This window comes from Gossypium hirsutum, chromosome A08 (genome assembly GCF_007990345.1).
Source record: "Gossypium hirsutum isolate 1008001.06 chromosome A08, Gossypium_hirsutum_v2.1, whole genome shotgun sequence".
Lineage (NCBI taxonomy): Eukaryota > Viridiplantae > Streptophyta > Magnoliopsida > Malvales > Malvaceae > Gossypium > Gossypium hirsutum.
Window position 1 is genome coordinate 122457638 of NC_053431.1, and position 20052 is coordinate 122477689.

General features: G+C 33.8%; 1 protein-coding gene and 1 pseudogene across 1 annotated transcript; both read right to left on the minus strand.

Annotated features, from left to right (window-relative positions):
* Positions 1-820: 820 nt before the first annotated feature.
* Positions 821-10815, minus strand: LOC107958140 (probable linoleate 9S-lipoxygenase 5; annotated as a pseudogene).
* Positions 10816-15505: 4690 nt separating this feature from the next.
* Positions 15506-19035, minus strand: LOC107894329 (probable linoleate 9S-lipoxygenase 5). The gene is made up of 9 exons (XM_016819616.2): positions 18757-19035; positions 18372-18664; positions 18050-18290; positions 17612-17950; positions 17441-17532; positions 17252-17359; positions 16861-17168; positions 16516-16779; positions 15506-16430 (listed from the first exon to the last, which is right to left on the minus strand). Exons 1-9 carry the CDS (start codon positions 18974-18976, stop codon positions 15677-15679), a joined length of 2619 nt encoding a protein of 872 aa, XP_016675105.2. The 5' UTR covers positions 18977-19035; the 3' UTR covers positions 15506-15676.
* Between the last annotated feature and the right edge of the window lie 1017 nt (positions 19036-20052).

Here is a 20052-nt window from a genome sequence, read left to right on the forward strand (position 1 = left end):
GTTCTTTGAATTATTATGGTATGAAGATAGAAATTTTAACAAAAAGAGGCAAAGTTTGTAAGGTAACAAAAATTGACAAAGAGAAAAACGAAAGGAATAAAGAAAGAGAGAAAATGTTTACTTAAAAGTAGGCTCCGATGAAGGGGAGGAGTACTAGTGAAGGTGAAGAAAACAAACTCTACTTAAATAGGTAAAAAAAAGGCAGAAAAAATTTTAGGGTAAAAAATTTGGCAAAGATGAAAATGAAAGGAACAACATAAGAGAGAAAATGTTTACCTGAAGGAGGTTGCGATGAAGGGGAGGAGTGCTATGGCCGGAGTTGAAGGAAGCAAGGGAGTAGCTGTCGGGCTAAGTAAGAGTGCTTTTTAGGTGAGAAAGTGGGGGAGTAAAATGGATTTCTTAAGCACTGAATCAAACATTCAGTAGAGATGAGATAAAATAAAAATAAATAAATTTCCCTACATAAGCTCTTAATGGAATACACCCGTAATAGGGCATTCCACTGAACCAAATTAATAACTATTTGTGGTGGGCCCTCAGAATAGAGTTATAATAGCATAGCATTACATTGAACCAAACATGTAACACGAGTTCAAACAAATATATACCACACAATACACATTGTATTATTGAAGTACTCAACCAAATTACAAAGAGAAGCAGAGTGCATCCATGTCTCAAAGAAACGTGCAAAACACACCCAGGAAGCATAAAGAACATGACACTGACTAACACAAATTTGGGCAGCAATACGATGATGTGTCGTAATGCCAGCAACATTTATTTAGTATAATGATGCATGCCACTTAGCTCAGTCTATTTAGATTGATATGCTATTCGGAATTCCCTTGCCAAGAAGTCCAACTTCACCGGATGGAAACAACAAAGTGTACGGCACCTTGACCGGACCGACACGATTCTTCCACTTTCCGTCCTCGTTCATGCTTGTGATTTCATCTTCAATTTCAGCAAGTCTATCGTGAAATGCCTTGAAATACGACAATGGTTCTTTATCTATCGTCCAATTATCTTCTCGTGTTCCAAGATACACCTCTTCTGATTATTGTTGTGATAGAGTTTCTACCACGGTCATCACTTGAAGGCATATTAGCTGTGGAGTAATTGTTTTGAGGAAAGCCTTCTCTGGGTTGTTCGCAAGCTCAGTATATTCAGGGGTGCCTTTCTCAGGCATGAACCGACAGCTCCCTGTTGGACGGTTCTGAGAGTAGCCTCCGTAGGCGTATTGTCCGAAGTTGACAGCTGCATGGAAAGCAGAGGCTAACCATATGATAATAGTGCAAGATTCTATCAGCTCTTCACGTGTTTGCATTTTAGGCCACCAGGGTTCATCTTTCTTGTCACCATGACCTACTTCTCGAAGTTCTTTCCACCATATTTGAAGTTCAGGGTCTTCTTGGACCATTCCATCTGTCTTGTAATAGAAGGAACAGTAGTCACTGACCCACTTTTTAATTGCAAATCATATCTTCAACCCATCCACAGCATATGGATAATCTTCTATTACTAGATTGTCAAGGTCTTTGAGGGAGTTTATGTTGCGTGGAAGCGTGTGAAAGAGTAAAATTATTGTACTGAAAAATCACACTAAGTTCAATTCCCAGGAAAGAGAGGTAGATCACGAAGATCACTTAAATACCAAGTCTTTCCTAGCCAGAATATCCCTCTATCGTAATTTAATAGCACAATAAATCACTACAATCACATTCACAAAATATGCAAAACAAATAATAAAGAACACCATAATTTTAACGAGGTTCAGCAAATTTTGCCTACGTCCTCGGGCACTACCAAATATATTTCACTCCAAAAATTACAAGTGAAATTTACAAATAGAGAGAGAGAATAATGCCTTAAGTAGAGAATGGCAATTATGGGATGAAGAAAGTAAGAAATGGTTAGGCCTATTTATAGTTGAGGTTCAAGGATCAACTTGCAATGTCCCTATACAATTAGGGACCAAAATTACAATTATCCCATGCCAACTTTTAACCCAACTTGCCAACCAATATTACTTTCTACTTTCGGTGCCCACCCCATTTGACTTTTCAAACAATGGTGGGTTCCAATAATCTCCACCTTGAAAATTTGATTACGATAATCTTATCTTCACACAATTCTTTCTGCTTTTGACAACAATACTTGATAGTGCCTTCTTCAACTGTTAAACTTGCAGGATATTAATCAAGTTCAAACAATGTTCGAACTTGGTTGCTGTTACCACCTTGGTCATCATATCTGTGGGATTATCTGCAGTCTTGATCTTTTGAAGACAAATTTTCCCCTCTTCAATAATTTCTCGCACAAAATGGAATCGTACGTCGATATGTTTTGTACGTGCATGATAGACTTGATTCTTTGCTAAATGAATAGCACTTCGACTATCACAATACACATTAATATGCTCCTGAACCAACCCCAAGGTTTTAGCCATACCTTGTAACCAAATAGCCTCATTTACAGCCTCTGTTACAGCCATGTACTCGGCTTCTGTGGTTGACAATGCAACTGTAGACTGTAGTGTAGACTTCCAACTTATTGGTCCTCCAGCAAGTGTAAACACATAATCGGTGGTTAATCTTCGCTTGTCCAAATCACCGGCATAGTCAGAATCAATGTACCCAATAACACCTTTACCAAGTGTATTATCCTGCTTGAACAGTAATCCAACATCCACGGTCTTCTGAATATACCGTAGAATCCATTTCACAGCTTGCCAATGTCCTTTTCCAGGATTATGCATATACCTGCTCACTATACTAACTGCCTCTGAAATGTCAGGTCTTGTACACACCATTGCATACATCAAGCTACCCACTGCATTAGAATACGGAACTTGCAACATGTATTCTCGTTCCGTATTTGTCGAAGGAGATAGTTGTACAGAAAGCTTGAAATGAGAAGCCAACGGGGTACTTACAGGTTTTGTCTGCTCGTTCATGCCAAACTGCTGTAGTACCTTTTTCAAATACTGCTTCTCAGACAAGCTAACTCTATCATGAGCTCTATCTCTCCATATTTCCATGCCGAGAATCTTTTTAGCTTCTCCTAGATCTTTCATCTCAAACTCGAGATTGAGTTGAGTCTTCAATCTTTCAATCTCAACTTTGCTCTTAGATGCTATTAGCATATCATCAACATCTAAGAGCAAGTATATGAAAGTTCCTTCTTGTAGCTTTTAAAAATACACGCAATGATCAAATTTACTTCTTGTGTACCTTTGCCCTTTCATGAACTGATCAAATCGCTTGTACCACTGCCTCGGAGATTGCTTCAATCCATAAAGCGACTTTGTCAGTTTGCAAACCCAATTTTCTTTTCCAGCAACCTTGAATCCATCTGGCTGAGTCATATAGATTTTCTCTTCCAAATCACCGTGTAAAAACGCGGTCTTCACATCAAGCTGAACTAGTTCAAGACCAAATTGCCCAACCAAGGCTAGCAAAATCCGAATAGACGAATGCTTCACAACTGGAGAAAACACTTCATTGTAGTCTATTCCTTCTTTCTGAGCGTAACCCTTTGCTACCAATCTAGCCTTGTATCGAATTTCATTTTTATCAGGAAATCCTTCCTTCTTTGCATATACCCATTTGCATCCAATTGCCTTCTTTCCCTTGGGTAGTGTCACCAACTCCCAGGTCTTATTTTTATGAAGAGACTGCATTTCTTCATTCATTGCTTGCTTCCACTTTACACCATCAGGGTTACTTATTACTTCTGTGTAAGTAGAAGGAACATCATCATCTGCAATTGGAAGTGCATAGGCCACTATATCATCAAAGCGAGCAGGCTTACGAATCTCTCTTCTTGGCCTTCTATATGCAATTGAATCTTGTTGCTGTAGAGGTTCTTGGGTAGGAACCTCTTCATCATTTGTCCCTTCAATATTAGCTGGATCATCGTTAACCTTTTCAAGCTCCACCTGCTGCAAAGTACTACTGGTTTTGTCATCCTTTTGTGAATCCTTGTACTTCAACATGGTTGATTCATCAAAAGTCACATCTCTACTGAAAACAATCTTCCTTGTATCAGGACACCAGAGACGATATCCTTTTACTCCATCAGTTATACCCAAGAATAATGCTTTCTTTGCTCTTGGGTCTAACTTAGATTCTTTTACATGATAATATGCAGTGGAACCAAATACATGCAAAGAATCATAATCAGTAGCAGATTTACCAGTCCACATCTCCATAGGAGTTTTTCCATTTATTGCAGCTGATGGCAATCGATTAATTAGATGGCACGCATATGTAACTGCCTCAGCCCAAAATTCTTTGCCCAATCCAGCATTGGACAACATACATCGAACTTTCTCCAGTATAGTTCGATTCATGCGTTCTGCCACCCCATTCTGCTGTGGTGTATCCCGAACAGTGAAGTGTCGCACAATGCCCTCATCTTGGCATACTTGTAGAAATGGATCGTTTTTGTACTCAGTACCATTATCTGATCGAAGTCGTTTGACCTTTCGACCAGTCTGAGTCTCCACCATCTTCTTCCATTTCAGAAATGCATCCAAAACTTCACTTTTTCTTTTCATTAGATACACCCATACTTTTCTTGAATAATCATAAAAAAAGTAACAAAATAGTGCATACCTCCCAAAGAAGCTACTTTGGTAGGTCCCCACACCTCACTGTGAACGTAGTCCAGAATTCCTTTCGTATTGTGAATTGCTGGACCAAATTTTACCCTCTTCTGCTTGCCCAGAACACAATGTTCACAGAATTCCATTTTGCAAGAATTTGCACCTTTCAATAAGCCTTGCTTCACCAATGTCTGCAAAGCTTTTTCACCAGCATGTCCCAATCGTATATGCCATAATCTGGTAGCCTCTGAATCTACATCTTTTGTAGAAACTGTTGATGTTGATCCAATAACTGTACTTCCATTTAAAAAATACAAGTTATTTCTTCTTGTGCCTTTCATCACCGTCAGTTGCCCAGCTACTACTTTTAGTAATCCATCTCTCAAAGTGATTGTGAGCCCTTTAGATTCTAGGGCCCCTAATGAGATGAGATTTTTCTTCAGGCTAGGTACGTAGCGAACATCTGTCAAGACTTGGATTGAGCCGTCGTGATTCTTCAATTGGACTGTACCCACTCCCATTGTCTTACAAGCACTATCATTGCCCATAAGAACAATTCCACCTTCTAGCTCTTTAAGACTAGAAAACCAGTCCTTATTAGGACACATATGGTAAGTACATCCTGAATCCAAAATCCACTCATCCGTTTGACATGCCATTGCCATGCCAACCAAGCTAAAGTCTGACTCCTCATCATGCTCCGCTACACATGCATTAGAAATAGCCTTGCCCTTTTGTAGCTTAGGACAATTCTTTTTCCAATGCCCTTTTTCACGGCAAAAGGCACATTCATCTTTGGCGGGTCTCCCTTTGGACTTTCCCCTTCTACCAAATTTGCTGCCGTGTGAACGACCTCTTACTGTTAAGACTTTTGCGGTTGTATCTCTGTGATCTCTTTTATCTTTCTTTCGAGCCTCAGATCTATACAACGCACTACAGACTGCATCAAATGTGATCGTGTCCTTCCCATGAAGCAATGTGGTGGTAAGATGATCATATTCATCAGGAAGGGAATTCAACAACAATAATGCCTTGTCTTCATCTTCAAATTTCTTATCCAAATTTAGCAAGTCTGCTAAAATTTTATTGAATGAGTTCACATGGTCATTCATCGACATACCGGGTGCATACGTGAATCGATAAAGTTTCTTTTTCATATAAAGCCTATTTTCAAGACTTTTCGTTAGAAACTTTTCTTCCAGTGTATCCCATAACTTCTTCGCTGATGTCTCCCTCATGACAGAGTACTTCTGCTCTTTGGCCAAACATAGGCGGATTGTACCACACGCCTGTCTATTAATCTTGGCCCACTCCTTGTCATCCATCTTGTCAGGTTTTTCTTCAAAGGCTATATCTAGCTCTTGCTGACATAAGACATCCAGGATCTCACATTGTCACATACCAAAATTATTGGTACCGTCAAATTTTTCTACTTCAAATTTTGCATTTGTCACAGTAGTCCTTGCTGATGACGATGCTGCTGCCATTTTTCTCCTCAATCCCAACTACTGTATACGTGAACAGTACCGTATACGTGAATAGTACCGTATACGTGAATAGTACCATATACATGAATAGTGCGGTATACGTAAATAGTACCGTAAACGGTCGTATTCTCCAAGTACGAATCTGGCTCTGATACCAATTGTTGCGCGAAAGCGTGTGAAAGAGTAAAATTATTGTACTGAAAAATCACACTAAGTTCAATTCTCAGGAAAGAGAGGTAGATCACGAAGATCACTTAAATACCAAGTCTTTCCTAGCCAGAATGTCCCTCTATCGTAATTTAATAGCACAATAAATCACTACAATCACATTCACAAAATATGCAAAACAAATAATAAAGAACACCAGAATTTTAACGAGGTTCAGCAAATTTTGCCTACGTCCTCGGGCACTACCAAATATATTTCACTCCAAAAATTACAAGTGAAATTTACAAATAGAGAGAGAGAATAATGCCTTAAGTAGAGAATGACAATTATGGGATGAAGAAAGTAAGAAATGGTTAGGCCTATTTATAGTTGAGGTTCAAGGATCAACTTGCAATGTCCCTATACAATTAGGGACCAAAATTGCAATTATCCCATGCCAACTTTTAACCCAACTTGCCAACCAATATTACTTTCTACTTTCGGTGCCCACCCCATTTGACTTTTCAAACAATGGTGGGTTCCAATAGTTTATATCACCATCTGCAATTCCTCTGAATATAGAAAACAAAATACGACTTGAATGAATATATGATCACCCATAGTATTGTAATTGAGATTATTTTAAGGGTGAATTATAGGTAAATTTTCGTTTTGGTAATTTAATTAAAAAATTATAATTTAATTATTAAACTATTCAAAAGTTTTCATTATCGTATTGTGGTCAAAAATTTTTTTTTCCTTTTATACTATAGTTCAAATATTTTCATAAAATAGCTTTGGATGTCACAAATTTGTGAACCAAAATTTAAATAACTTTTTTTTCCGATTTTCGACACTGACTATTAAATCGACTTGGATTTAAGGTATGTTCTTCTACTTGTCGATGTGTGCTAATCCACCATACCAATCATCAAATCATTGAGTGGAGCTTGCTAGCAGAACTTTAAAAAAAAATTAATAGTCCAGTGACTTAATAAAAACTTTCGAATAGTTTAGTGAGCAAATTATAACCTTTTAAATTAAGTGATCAAAACTAAAACTTATTCATAATTTATTAATTAATAGTATAATTTGCCTTTATTTGAATTACCTTTTCTTGAGATCATTAGGAAGTGATTGCTCCATGAAATTCCAACTCCTATAAATTACCGATGACATCTCCATGGAATATTGCCCCGTGTAAAATGTTCTCTATCACTCCATCTGCATTCACTAGAAATTCCCTGGCTAACGCATTAATAGCCATCGTGTCACGATAGTGTGGGTGCAGTAGTTTATAAATTGGATGAACCACACTCAGTTGCCTGTTTATTAATGAATGGCTCTATAGCTGCATGAGTGTTCAACCTGAGACCCCCAAAACACACCTAATTAACGCACACACACACACACATATATATGTTTTTACTTTGAATTTGATGGAATATTCTTAATTAATTACCAGTGGCTTATTAGTTGATGATGACCAGTATCAACCACAGCTACATAGGCTTTAGCTAACTGCCAAATATGACCCTCAACTCCATCTTGTGTTGGAGTGTACACCTTACTAACAGCACCAAACTTATCCCCTTTTTCATTCGGCAAGCCCAACTCGATCGCCACCGGTTTCAACGGGTTGTCGTCTCTCAAGAAGAGGAGTGTCCGTGATACGTAAGTCTTTGTTTTAGTTTCCTTGTTTATCTTCCGAATATACGGCATCACAGAATCATGATGATCCAATATAAACAATCCCTTGTTCTTCAGTGCCTGTGCAACCAAATATTCCCAACTTATAAATATCCATAATAACAACTCTAGGTTAAGGATAATTAAGATATAGTATCATTACCCGTTCAACACTAAGGCCATCCAAGTTAGACTGGATATCCTGTTTTGTAATACAACTGTGTTGATTACCATAAAATTCAGGATCTAGCTTGCTAAGTGGAGGGAATTCATGTTCCTGTAGTTAATTTACTGGTTATGAGATCACATGCATGTAAAGATTTAATATATGTAAAAGAATTTGACTTACTTTGAGAAGACGAATGAGAAGAGGGTTCAAACCGGTAATCATTTCTCTAGCAAATTCTTCATCCCGACTCCATGCACCAAGGTCCTCTGCTCCCATAATTTTTTTATATATTAATGTTAATTAAGTCAAAGATTTTTAGCTCTAAATTTAGAGATCATATATATAAATAATATACCTTTAATGACTTGAGGCAATCGAAAATTTCCTTTGCGAGAAATAGCCCTGAAAAAGCCACCGGTAAAAGAATCAAGAACATTAGAAGTTCCATCGTCGTACACGTTATTTATTTCTTGAAAAGATTCGAACTCGTCCCGAGATATGAAATTAAGGTAAGCTTCAATTCCAGGAGACACTGCTTGAATCAAGCATTTCCAATTATTATCTCGGAATTTCGATTTCTTGTGCCGGCTGAATTGTTCATATCTGAGGACGTAAATATTAAACATATTGTATTTAAAGTTTTTGCTCTCCGTCTTTTTCTTGGGATCTACGTAATTAAACATAACAAGAATTAATATATTATAAATATAAAAAATCGATAAAAGTATCATGAAATTCCCTATAGTAAGAATCAGATTGCATTTTGTCCTCTCTACTCAAAAAAAGAGGCAAATTAGTCCATTTACATTAGACCAAAGAGCAAATTGGTCATTTTATTAAAAATTCCATCTATTTCTATTGTTAAAAACTTGTCTCCGTATGTCAGCATGACATACACGTGACGTGTTTGGCTATTCTATCCGGCACGCAAATTTTTAACGGTACAAACAGAATAAAATTTTAACAGAAATGATTAATTTGCTCATTAATCTAATATATAGGGACTAATTTGTTATTTTTTAGTAAAATGGACAAATTGCAATTTGACTCTTAACACATGACCACTATGGTACTTTTACCATAAAAAATCTAAATTACTTAATATATAAATACAATAATTTGCTTAACCTAATATCGGCCGACCGGTTCTTCCTCTCCTAGGATAAGGATACTCGTGTGAACCTCCGAGAACAGGGAGCCTTCCCAAATCGTTGTACACAGCATTATCATAAACTCTATCCCATTCCTCAAGCTTTCCTTCCCCATTTCCTCTCAACATTCTCAACTCTTCTTCTCTACACTTACGAAGTGCTTCTGGGGTATCACGTAGAAGATATGCCTACCCAAATATATTAACTTAAACATATATAAATACATATATAATGATTGAGATAGTTGGCTAGCTGGAGTTACCTTGGTAGAGAAGAAAATACGGCTCCCTTGGTTTTGGTAAACCCAAGAATTACAAAGGAAATGGATGGGACCTCGACCAGGAACATCTTGAAGAGTGATGGTTTTGAGGTAGAATTCACTTTCATATGGATTATGAACCAAGACAGCTCCTGGTGTTCCAAAATCTTTGTCCCACTCAAAATAAACATGGATTGTTCTGTCTTCCAAGTAAGCGCTTCTGTTATTCCATCCTTCTAAGTGAATCTCTGATCCTACCTTTCCTCCATATTTATTTTCTACAAACAAAGACAACTCCAAAATGACTACACCTATGTTGATTATTTATAACTATTATCATTAATTCTTCATTCGTGTGAATCTGTTTAATTTAATAAAAAATAGGATTAATTCAAATAAATAAATTTGTGTCATCTCTAGTTATTGCTTAATAAAAAAATATTGATATAATGATAAATTTAGCTTTTAAGGTTTACATTATTTGTCATTTTGGACTTTAAGCTTAAAAAAAAAGTTAAATTTAATTGTCAATCTTTCAAATAAAATTTAAATTATTTTTTTTTAAACATGACAGCTCACGTGACAATCCATGTGTGCTTTATGCTAATATTTTATGAACTTTTATAATTTTAAAATTATTTGTTGACATGACATATAAGACAAATATTGTCATGTCAGCATGCAGTACACCAATATTGTTAAAAGAAATAATGTTTTAGTTAATATTTCTCCTAAAAAAAGTGATTTGACTCTTTTTGAAAAGGTTAATTGCTAAATTTAACTCAAGAAAAGAATAAATGTCAAATTGACAAAAAAATACAAACATTAGAGATTAAATTTATCATTATGCCAAAAAAAATTGTGAGTCCTCTACCAAGGTGTATAGGCCTGTATGCATACTTAATATTCTGCATAATACTGACATCTTTCCCGTGAGCTTGCAAATTACATCTTCACCAACTAAGACACTCACTAAATTCTATGGACCCCTTTGGACTTTCCTTATAGTATGAGAGGCAAAAACCCACCATGAGGAGAATACCTTCGTTCAAGGGTCTGATCGATTATGCAGCAAACCATACTTTAAAAATTTCTAGAGAACCAACCCCTCATGTTTTTAAGCACTTGCCAAGGAGTTTACTGGGGTTGGAATCGATGATATCAGCACTAATGAGCTTCAAGGAAACCATTTTCTGAAGCAACATATTTCCGAAATTGTGCAAGCCTGACCATTTGTCATCAGGGTCGTTGAAGTCCTGTTCGGTCTTCCTCATTAATACTACGGTGCTGGGAATCTTCATGGCTACAAATATAAAGAGGATCTGTTTATGTATGTTTTGGTCGTTGGCTTTGTAAAATGTGGGAACATTGGTGTGGTATTTATAGACAAAGATTGGCTGGTCTGGCTATAACTACAAGCCAAACTCTACTTCTTTTTATTTAATAATAATATATAATTGGTTAAATTTTACTTTTAGTATCTGTATTATATGTAATTTGTAGATTTAGTCTTTATACTTTAATTTCATCATTTTTTGTCTCTATACTTTTAGAATTTTAAAATTTTAGTATTGACTAAATGGTAGGGTTAAGGAGGAATTAGTTCCTCCAAGAGAAATCTTTAAAGTGTCATCCTCTAAGTAGTCAACTCAGATTTCTCAACAATCAAAAGTATTGTCCCTGTGTCGGGTGGTTTTTCCCCAACTTCAATGGAGAGCCGTGTACGGTTCATAGAAGGGGAGCGCCTCAGTTAGTGGAAGTAAGTACTTACAAGACTTGGGATAGGTGTTAGTATTAGATGTGTGAATAATAATGGAGGTACTTGGGTGTGTCGTAGCTTGAAGCACCTATCCCTAGTTCAAGGGCTAAAATAGACCTAGTTATCAAATTCAAGTGTCAAGTGGACAAAAAAAATATAAATACAAACGTGAACCTAGTTAGTAAATTCAAAAGCCAAAAATTATATTATCCCTAAGAACAATATATATATTAAATTACTACTTTATGTGCAAGATGAGATAATTGTATTGCTAATTAAAATTATTAAAATACTAATCACATGAAAAGTTAATTTAATTTTACAATAATTTAATCCATTCCTTTCTGTATTCTATCCATCCTTCCATTTATATACGTTTAGATCTCCTCCTCTTTAACTCATATCAACCCTTATTAAAAATTAAGCCAAAAAAATCTAACTTAATTAACCTCGGGGACGAGATTAAAACTAGTAAAAGAATATAATAGAATATTTGTTTTAATTTAAATGCAGGTGTAGTAGTAAGTTGAAATTAGTGAAAAGAAAAAATTGTTAATCTAACATTATAAATTTGTGCCCATATGACATTAATAGTTAATTTGTGGTGATACGTGATAACTTTTTAGTATGTCATGTAATGAGTATAAATTTAAAAATTTTAAAAAATTCTTTAAAAAATTAATAAAAAAGAGTATAAATTTTTTTAAAAGTTAATTTTTTATGCAAAAACAAAATTATATATTTTAAAAGTTTTTAAATTTTATATATGCCACATAGCATATTAAGAGGTTGTCATCTATCACTAATGGATTGGTTATCAGTGCCACATCAATATAAATTAACGATATCAGTGCAGAGGCACCAACCTAAATGACAGAATACAAATTCAGGTGTCAACTAGGTCCAAAAACTGTTCAAGTACCAACTAAATACTTTTGATTAAGTTTAAAGGACAAACTACATATTACCCAAAACAATTGTCAAGTAATGACAGTTTAATTTATTATTTATATAATTTTGTTATAAACTTTTTTTTTCACATTGTAAGTGTAACATTATTTAGTATAAATAAAATATTTTTATTAATATTTAATTTTTTCTAATTCAAACGGAAAGAGGAAGAGATTACACTGAAAGATTGAATCTCAGACAAAATTTAAACCCACAAAAGTTAGTCGCAAGACTTGTAATCTTTTTATTTTTTTAATTATTTAATTATTCCCTCCTTCAAAATAAAGTTGTTATTTTTTTTTACTTGTGATGATTTTTTTTCAATTTTAATATTTTATTATTTAATGTTTTTTATTCTTAATATTTTAATAATTCAATCGTTGAATTTTTTATTTCATTCATATAGATCATGCATATTAAATTTGACATGCATTAAAAAATATTATTTATTTATTTTATGTAAAAATTTCAACCATTCAATAAATATTAATATATATAATATTTTAAATTAAAATAATAAAAACATTAAATTAATTTAAAATTTTACATATATAATAAATATAATTATATTAACAGATTCAATGATTAAATTGTTAAAATATTAATACTATAAATATAAAAAATATCTTTTACATTGGTATAAGTAAATTTCTCTATTTATTCGGGCCTATATTTATTCAGGCCCATTTTTGGAACCGGCAGATCATCATCGCCCACGTTTATAACAGAGACAAAAAAGAAAAAATCAGTGGTAGGCGCTTACTTTGAGATGTGGATGAGAATGATGTTCCAAACCAGACAGACAAAAAGCTTCAAAAATGTTCCCATCCAAGGAGACAACTACGTGTGACTCAATAAATAGAAAAAAGGGATTAATATTCATTTGGTACTTGTTTTTGCTTCTACTTTCAATTTGGTACTTGAGTATTTTTGTCCCAATTTGGTATTTGAGTTTGGCTTCAATGCTTAATTTGGTAGCCAGACAAAATTAAATCATGTGACTAATGAACATTTGATACGTGTGCTCTAATAAAAAATATAGATATTTAATTGAGACAAGTATGAAATTAAATATTAGAATCAAACTTAAATACTTAAATGGGAAAAAACTCAATTTAGTGCTTTTATAAAATAGTTAATGCTTTTATATTTGGTGCTTGAATTAGAGTTGAGTGAGTCTCTAGTTGTTTTTAATAAAATTTAATAAATAAAATATGAGTTGAGGGTAATTTTTTATTATACAAATACTTTTTAAAATTTGATATGAGTCCTATTTTTTCAAATATTTCTTTTTTTTTAAAATATTTTACTATATATTTACAAGATACTTGTAAACTCTTTAACATTGTTTGTGGAGTCTAAAAACTCCATTAATAGTGTATAAAATATTTATCCATAAAATATTCGAAAAACAATAAAACATTCTTATTATAAATAGGATAAACTACAGAGATAATCACTCAACTATAAAAAATTTTCATTTTAGGCACTCAAAAAAAAGTTTACAATTTAAGCACACATGGTACATAGTTTGGTCATTTTGGTCACTCCTATTAAAATCATAAATGACAAGCTGACGTGATAGTTAAAAAATCCGTATAATAACAAATCCAGCCCTCAAATTTTACATATTATATCAATTAAACCTCAAAATTTATAAATGTTCTCAATTTGATCCTAATTCTAAAAAATTTAAAGAAATATAAAAAATACATAAATATTTTCAAAAAAATATAATAATAAATTGATAATTGATAACATTTGTAAATTTTGAGTGTCATTTTTTAAAATTATAACTAAATCAATATATAATATGTAAAATTTGAAAGGTAAATTTGTTATTATACTGGTTTTTTTAACTACCACGTTAGCTTGTTGTTTATGATTTTAACAAGAGTAACCAAAATGACCAAACTATTTAACGAGGTGCTTAAAATACAAACTTTTTATTTTGAGTGCCTAAAATAAATTTTTTATAATTAAATAACTATTTACTCTCGTCACATGCTAGTTGGTACAATCTTAAACACATATTTATAATAATAAACTCATTGTAGTCTCTAACCAAATAAATTATTATCTACCCACTTAAAATTACGAATTCAAAGGAAATTAAAGCTTCAAAAAATACAATTTTGTTCTTTGTTGAATAGTTGAATGACAATTTTAAAGGAACAATAAATAAGTTTTAAATGATTTATTAAACATGTTTTATACAAACATAAACGAATTTGTTCATGAATATAAATGAATTACACAAACTTTGCTTGTGTTTGGTTCGTTTAATAAACGAGTCTCAAAATCTTGTTCATATTCATTTATTTAGCTTAATAAATGAACAAAAACCAAACTATTCAGTGAATACTTTGTTCATTTACAACCCAAGTTGTTGCATATAATAACTCCTCATCTCTTTTTTGAGTTTTTCCGGTATTACTTATGGATCGAATTGACTTATAACCATTAAAGGAAATATATCCAATTGATTGAAGACTTATCTTGTGGTATTCTAAAGATATTATGTGTGTTGTTTATCTTATTTGAAGGGATAATTTGTTATTAACTAGACATGATCATGAGTTGGGTCACTCACTCAAACCCGAAGGTCTACTGGAAAAGTGAGAGTTTGGGAAAAAATATAGACCTAAAAAATGAGTTTGGACAAAAAAATAAGATCCGTTTTCTAAATGGCTCGGGCCTCAGGCAGAATTTTTTTGCTCAGACTCGGTTCGGTCTAAATCACATGCATATACTTTTTTTTTTGTATTTTCAATTTGTAAGAAGCATTTATTTTAGTATTTTTAGTGTATTTATTGTATTATGTTTTTATATAAAAAATCTAAAAAAGAATTAATACAATTTGGGCTAAGTCAAGTTTGGGTTTAATATTTTTAATATGGGTTGAGTTTTGCCAAATTTTAAGCCTAATTTTCAAGTTGTGTCAGGCCTGTACCTAAAAAACAGATTTAAAATTTTATATTAACTCGACTCATGATCAAACCTAATTATAATAAATTTAGTATTTTAGCAAGCCTCGTTCACTTATATAGGGTGAGAACTTGTACAAATATTGTATTGATAGAATAGTTTGAGGGTGTTTATATATATATATATATATATATTAGCCTTTTAACAATTAACAAAGGCTTTCAAATTTCATTGGTTATTAAAATTTTCAATTTTATTATAATTAAATTGTTTCTTGATGAATTGGGTAATCTATATAAAAAAAGCAAGAAAATTATGGAGAGAGAAGGCATGATGATTTTCAACCAACCCCATCATGATAATTTTGAATTTATTCATAATAAATAACATCGCACAATTACATCAAACTTGGAATAACACTATCATTCGAGAAAATTACACAAAAGTATGGACAACAATACTTTTGATGTGCTGCACCAACATTTATTTCATGCAAATTATTCCTTATTCATCTTTTACTTAAATTATATTGAGATGCTATTTGGAATTCCCTTACCAGAAATTCCAATTTCACCGGTGGGATGGAGCAAATTATAAGGAACATTAACGGGACCGATCCGGTTCTTCAGTTTCTTGTCGATGTTCATCTTTAAGATTACCCCTTCGATTTCAGCAAGTCTCCTATTGAAAGCATCCGAAGCTTGTAGCGGAACTGCATCAGTGGTCCAGTTGGGTGTTCGCTGTCCAAGATACACTTCATCCGATGCGTGGTTTGACAGCGTTTCGACCACCGTAATGACAGTCAGGGACTGTAGCTGCGAAGACATGGTTCTAAAGAAGACCTTCTCAGGGTTCTTTTCAAGCTCTGCATACTCAGGGGTGCCTTTCTCAGGCATGAACCTTCGGCTTAGTGTTGGGCGGTTGGGGAAGTAGCCTCCGAAGGCGTATTGTCCGTAGTTGACAGCTGCATGGAGTGCAGAAGCGATCCATATGATAATGGTGCAAGATTGTATCAGGTCTTCAAGGTTTTGCATTTTAGGCCACCATGGCTCGTCTTTCTTGTCACCATGACCTACCTCTCGGAGTTCCTTCCACCAGGCTTGAAGTTCAGGGTCCCGTTGAACCATTTCATCGGTCTTGTAGTAGAATGAGCAGTAATCTCTGACCCAATTTTCAATAGCAAACCAGATCTTCAACCCATCAACAGCATATGGGTAGTCTTTTATCAGTAACCGGTCAAGGTCGTCCAGAGATTTTATATCACCATCTGCGATCCCTCTGATAAAACAAAAGGCCATACCATGGTTAATAAAGGGTTTGGTTCATTAATTTATAAGATAATATACTGTTGTTATTATAATACCTTTTCTTGAGATCATTGGGAAGAGCCTGGTCCATGAAATTCCAACTCTTGTAAATCACAGAGGACATCTCTAGAGAGTATTTTCCAGGGCAAAATGTCCTCTCTATAATTCCATTAGCATTAATGAGCAACTCTCTAGCCAATGCATTAATAGTCATGGTGTCACGGAAGTGAGGATGGAGAAGCTTATAAATTGGATGAACCACACTCAGCTGTCTGTTTGTTGCAATCACGAAAGGCTCTAACACTGCATGAGTGTTCAACCTAACACCAAACCAAAAACACACCCGAAGTTTAGCTTCAAATCATCACTACCTAATTAACACTGCATATATATGTCCTTACCAGTGGCTCACTAGCTGATGGTGACCAGAATCATTCACATTTACAAAAGCTTTAGCAAGCATCCAAATCCAACCCTCAACTCCATGTTCAGCTGGAGTGTATACTTTGTTAACACATCCTATTTTATCTTCTTCCATTTTTGGCAAGCTCAACTCAATGGCCACAGGCTTCAATGTACCATCCCCTCTCAAGAACAGAATGGTCCTAGATGCATATGTCTTTGCTTCTGTATACTCGTTTATCGTCTGAAGGTAAGGCATAATTGTATCGTGATGATCCAATATAAATAGCCTTTTGCTACTGAGTGCCTGCGCCACGTCCATGTTCGTTAGTGATGAGATACTAAGGTATGAAATATATTAAAAATAAAATAAAAATATATATATATTACCTCTTCAACAGTAAGTCCATCTAAGTTATACTCAATGTCTTGTTTGGTTATTGAACTATTTTGATTAACATACACTCGAGGATCTAAGTTGCTCACTGGAGGGAATTCCTGCAATTGATTCCATAGTGTTATAAGCTATGATGTAAACAAAATAAAGTGATTGGCTGAGTTGTTTTCTATTAAGCTTACTTTGAGGAGCTGAATAAGAAGAGGGTTCAATCCTGCAAGCATTTCTCTGCCAAATTCCTCATCAGTCCTCCATGCAAAGGGATTACTCCGATCTGCTCCAAAGTAATAAACATATTAAAATGATACGTACATACATACATCCAATATTTAACAACGTTAAAATTTGTTCACCTTCAATCAGTTTAGGCACAGGAAATTTTAAGAGTTGCTGGCCATCAGATCGGAAAAACTCCCCCATCATCTCTAAAGGGATGTTGTTAGCAACTTGATTGATAAGATCAGTAGGAAGTGGGAGTCCACTGAAGAAGAGATTGTCCACGTCTTTAAATGAGTCGAACTCATTAGGAGTATAGTTAACAAAAGCTTCCAGTAATGGTATGATTTGATTAACTAAGCCTTTCAGATTATAAGCAATGAAGTCCGACAGCTTCAAGTGAGCAAACTGCTCATCTCGTGGGACGTAAATGTTAAGAATATTTGGTAGGAAAAGCCTGCTCTCTGTCTTTGGATCTATGAAAACATAAAAATGTAACATGATGTTAGATTCAATTCAATATAAAATATAACTGAACCCATCCATGTTATTTGAACTTTTCATATGATCCGAACCTGTTTTGGAAGGTGGTCTGCTGGTTCTACCTCTCCGAGGATAAGGATACTGAGCCAAACCTCCAAGAACCGGACGAGCGAGATCTGCACCCTTATCGGGATCACCCAAATCATTGTACAAAGCATAGTCATAAACACGATCTCCTGTTTTCAACTGTCCAGTCCCATCTCCCCTCAAGACCTGTAACTCTTCTTCTCTGAATTTACGCAACGCTGCTGGTGTCTCATGTGGAAGGTATGTCTACAAATATTTTACAAGAATGCGAAATTCAGGTTTAATTTATTTTGAACTGACGCTATTATTGAAGAAGTGTTTAAATACCTTGTTTGAGAAGAAGATTCGTGGTTTTTTATATCGTCTATCAGGATAAACCCAGGAATTACAAACGAAGTGGATCCGACCTTCGCCAGGAACATTTTCAAGAGTAATTGTTTTTAAGAAAAACTCAGCCGTATGATTATTTCGTAGGATGATAGCTCCAGGGATTCCAAATTCCTCATCCCACTCAAATGAAACCTTGTACAAGGAATCATCACCAGCCAATAACGGAGTATATGTCAGGTTCCAGTATTCCAATGTCGCTAACTTCCCCAGCTTTCCGCCATTGTCATTTGCTACAGAACAAACCAGTAAACATTAACACCATTATTATTTCCATAGTTACGAAAAAAAAGGCATTTGTTTGGAAACTTGGAATGGAACGAACCAGGGTCGGGATTTTCAGCACTGACGAGCTGGAGACTGACTTGATTGCCGAGCAATTCAAAGAGGCTATCAGCTACAGTTGAATGCACGGCGGTGAAGTCCAAAACATTCTTCTTAACTATAACAACACTGCCTGTGATTGTATTCTTGCTGGGTTTATTCAGGCCGGTAATGTCGCCAACAACATTGCCGACTGAACTCGCCAGATTTCCAAGAATCATTCTCTTGCTGGTCTTGTTAGCTACTACAAGTATATGAAGCTGATATTTTTGAAGTTGATGTCCCAAAATGAGAGAAATGTATCGATATTTATAAGGAAAGATTTAGCTATTACATAAATTAATTAATTAATTAATTACTTGAGACAGCTTTAGCAGGATATCATAAGCCTTACTGTATAGTATGAAACCCTTTTTTTTTTCGGTGAACGATGAACTCTTGTCCGAAAATACGTAACTCATAACGTTGTTGTTAGTTTGAATTACCGGTGACTAAATTAAGTTTCGTTTAAATCAATAAATTGTTAAAATTAGTCAATTTAAGTTAGATTTAATATATAATTTTTTACTCGTTGATAGGTATCGGTCCATCATAACGATCGTTAAATTTATTAATACATTTAATTAACAATAAAAATAATTTTTGATAAAAATATCACAAAACTCATTTACTGTCAGTCTTTTAACAACAAATTTAACCCATTTATATTGTATAAAATATAATAACAAATTTAATCCTCAATATTTACACAACTATTTAATTTAATCTCTACACAATTATTGCAAGTAAAATAAAAAAAAGATAAAACTAATAAAGCTAAAAAGGTTAAAAAAAACCTTAATAATAAATTAAAAAATCAATTAAGCCAAATAAATTTCAATGAGGTGTTTAATTTGTATATAAATTTTTACTCTGATATGAGTTAATATATTTTTTAATGTTTATTTTATTTATATTATATTGATGTTACAAGTCAATCAGATACTAACTTAATTAAGGAAATTACAAGAATATTCACCCATAATCAAAATAAGTAATATTATTATAAGGCACTTTAGTCTTTTTATTTGAAAAAAACTAATAAAAATATACATGTGATGAGATTTCAGCCCATGCCAATTAAGGAAATTAACTCGACACCAACTTTGTATGTATAGTTGTATTAATTTAGTAATCGTAATCTAATGTATTCATATGTTTAAATTTCATTTTACTTATAATTTAAATTTTTTATTTTTAATATTGTATATATTTTATGTTATTATTAACTAATTTTAAACCATATATTTTATTATTT

What these genes read in the sequence shown, in the direction of transcription:
- LOC107894329 (XM_016819616.2), bottom strand. Translation starts at nt 18,976, where the DNA reads ATGATTCTTGGAAATCTGGCGAGTTCAGTCGGCAATGTTGTTGGCGAC. An exon ending in GAATCTTCTTCTCAAACAAG is followed by an intron (nt 18,291 to 18,371) that starts GTATTTAAACAC and finishes AAATATTTGTAG; the next exon opens with ACATACCTTCCACATGAGAC. An exon ending in ATGGACTTACTGTTGAAGAG is followed by an intron (nt 17,169 to 17,251) that starts GTAATATATATA and finishes GACGTGGCGCAG; the next exon opens with GCACTCAGTAGCAAAAGGCT.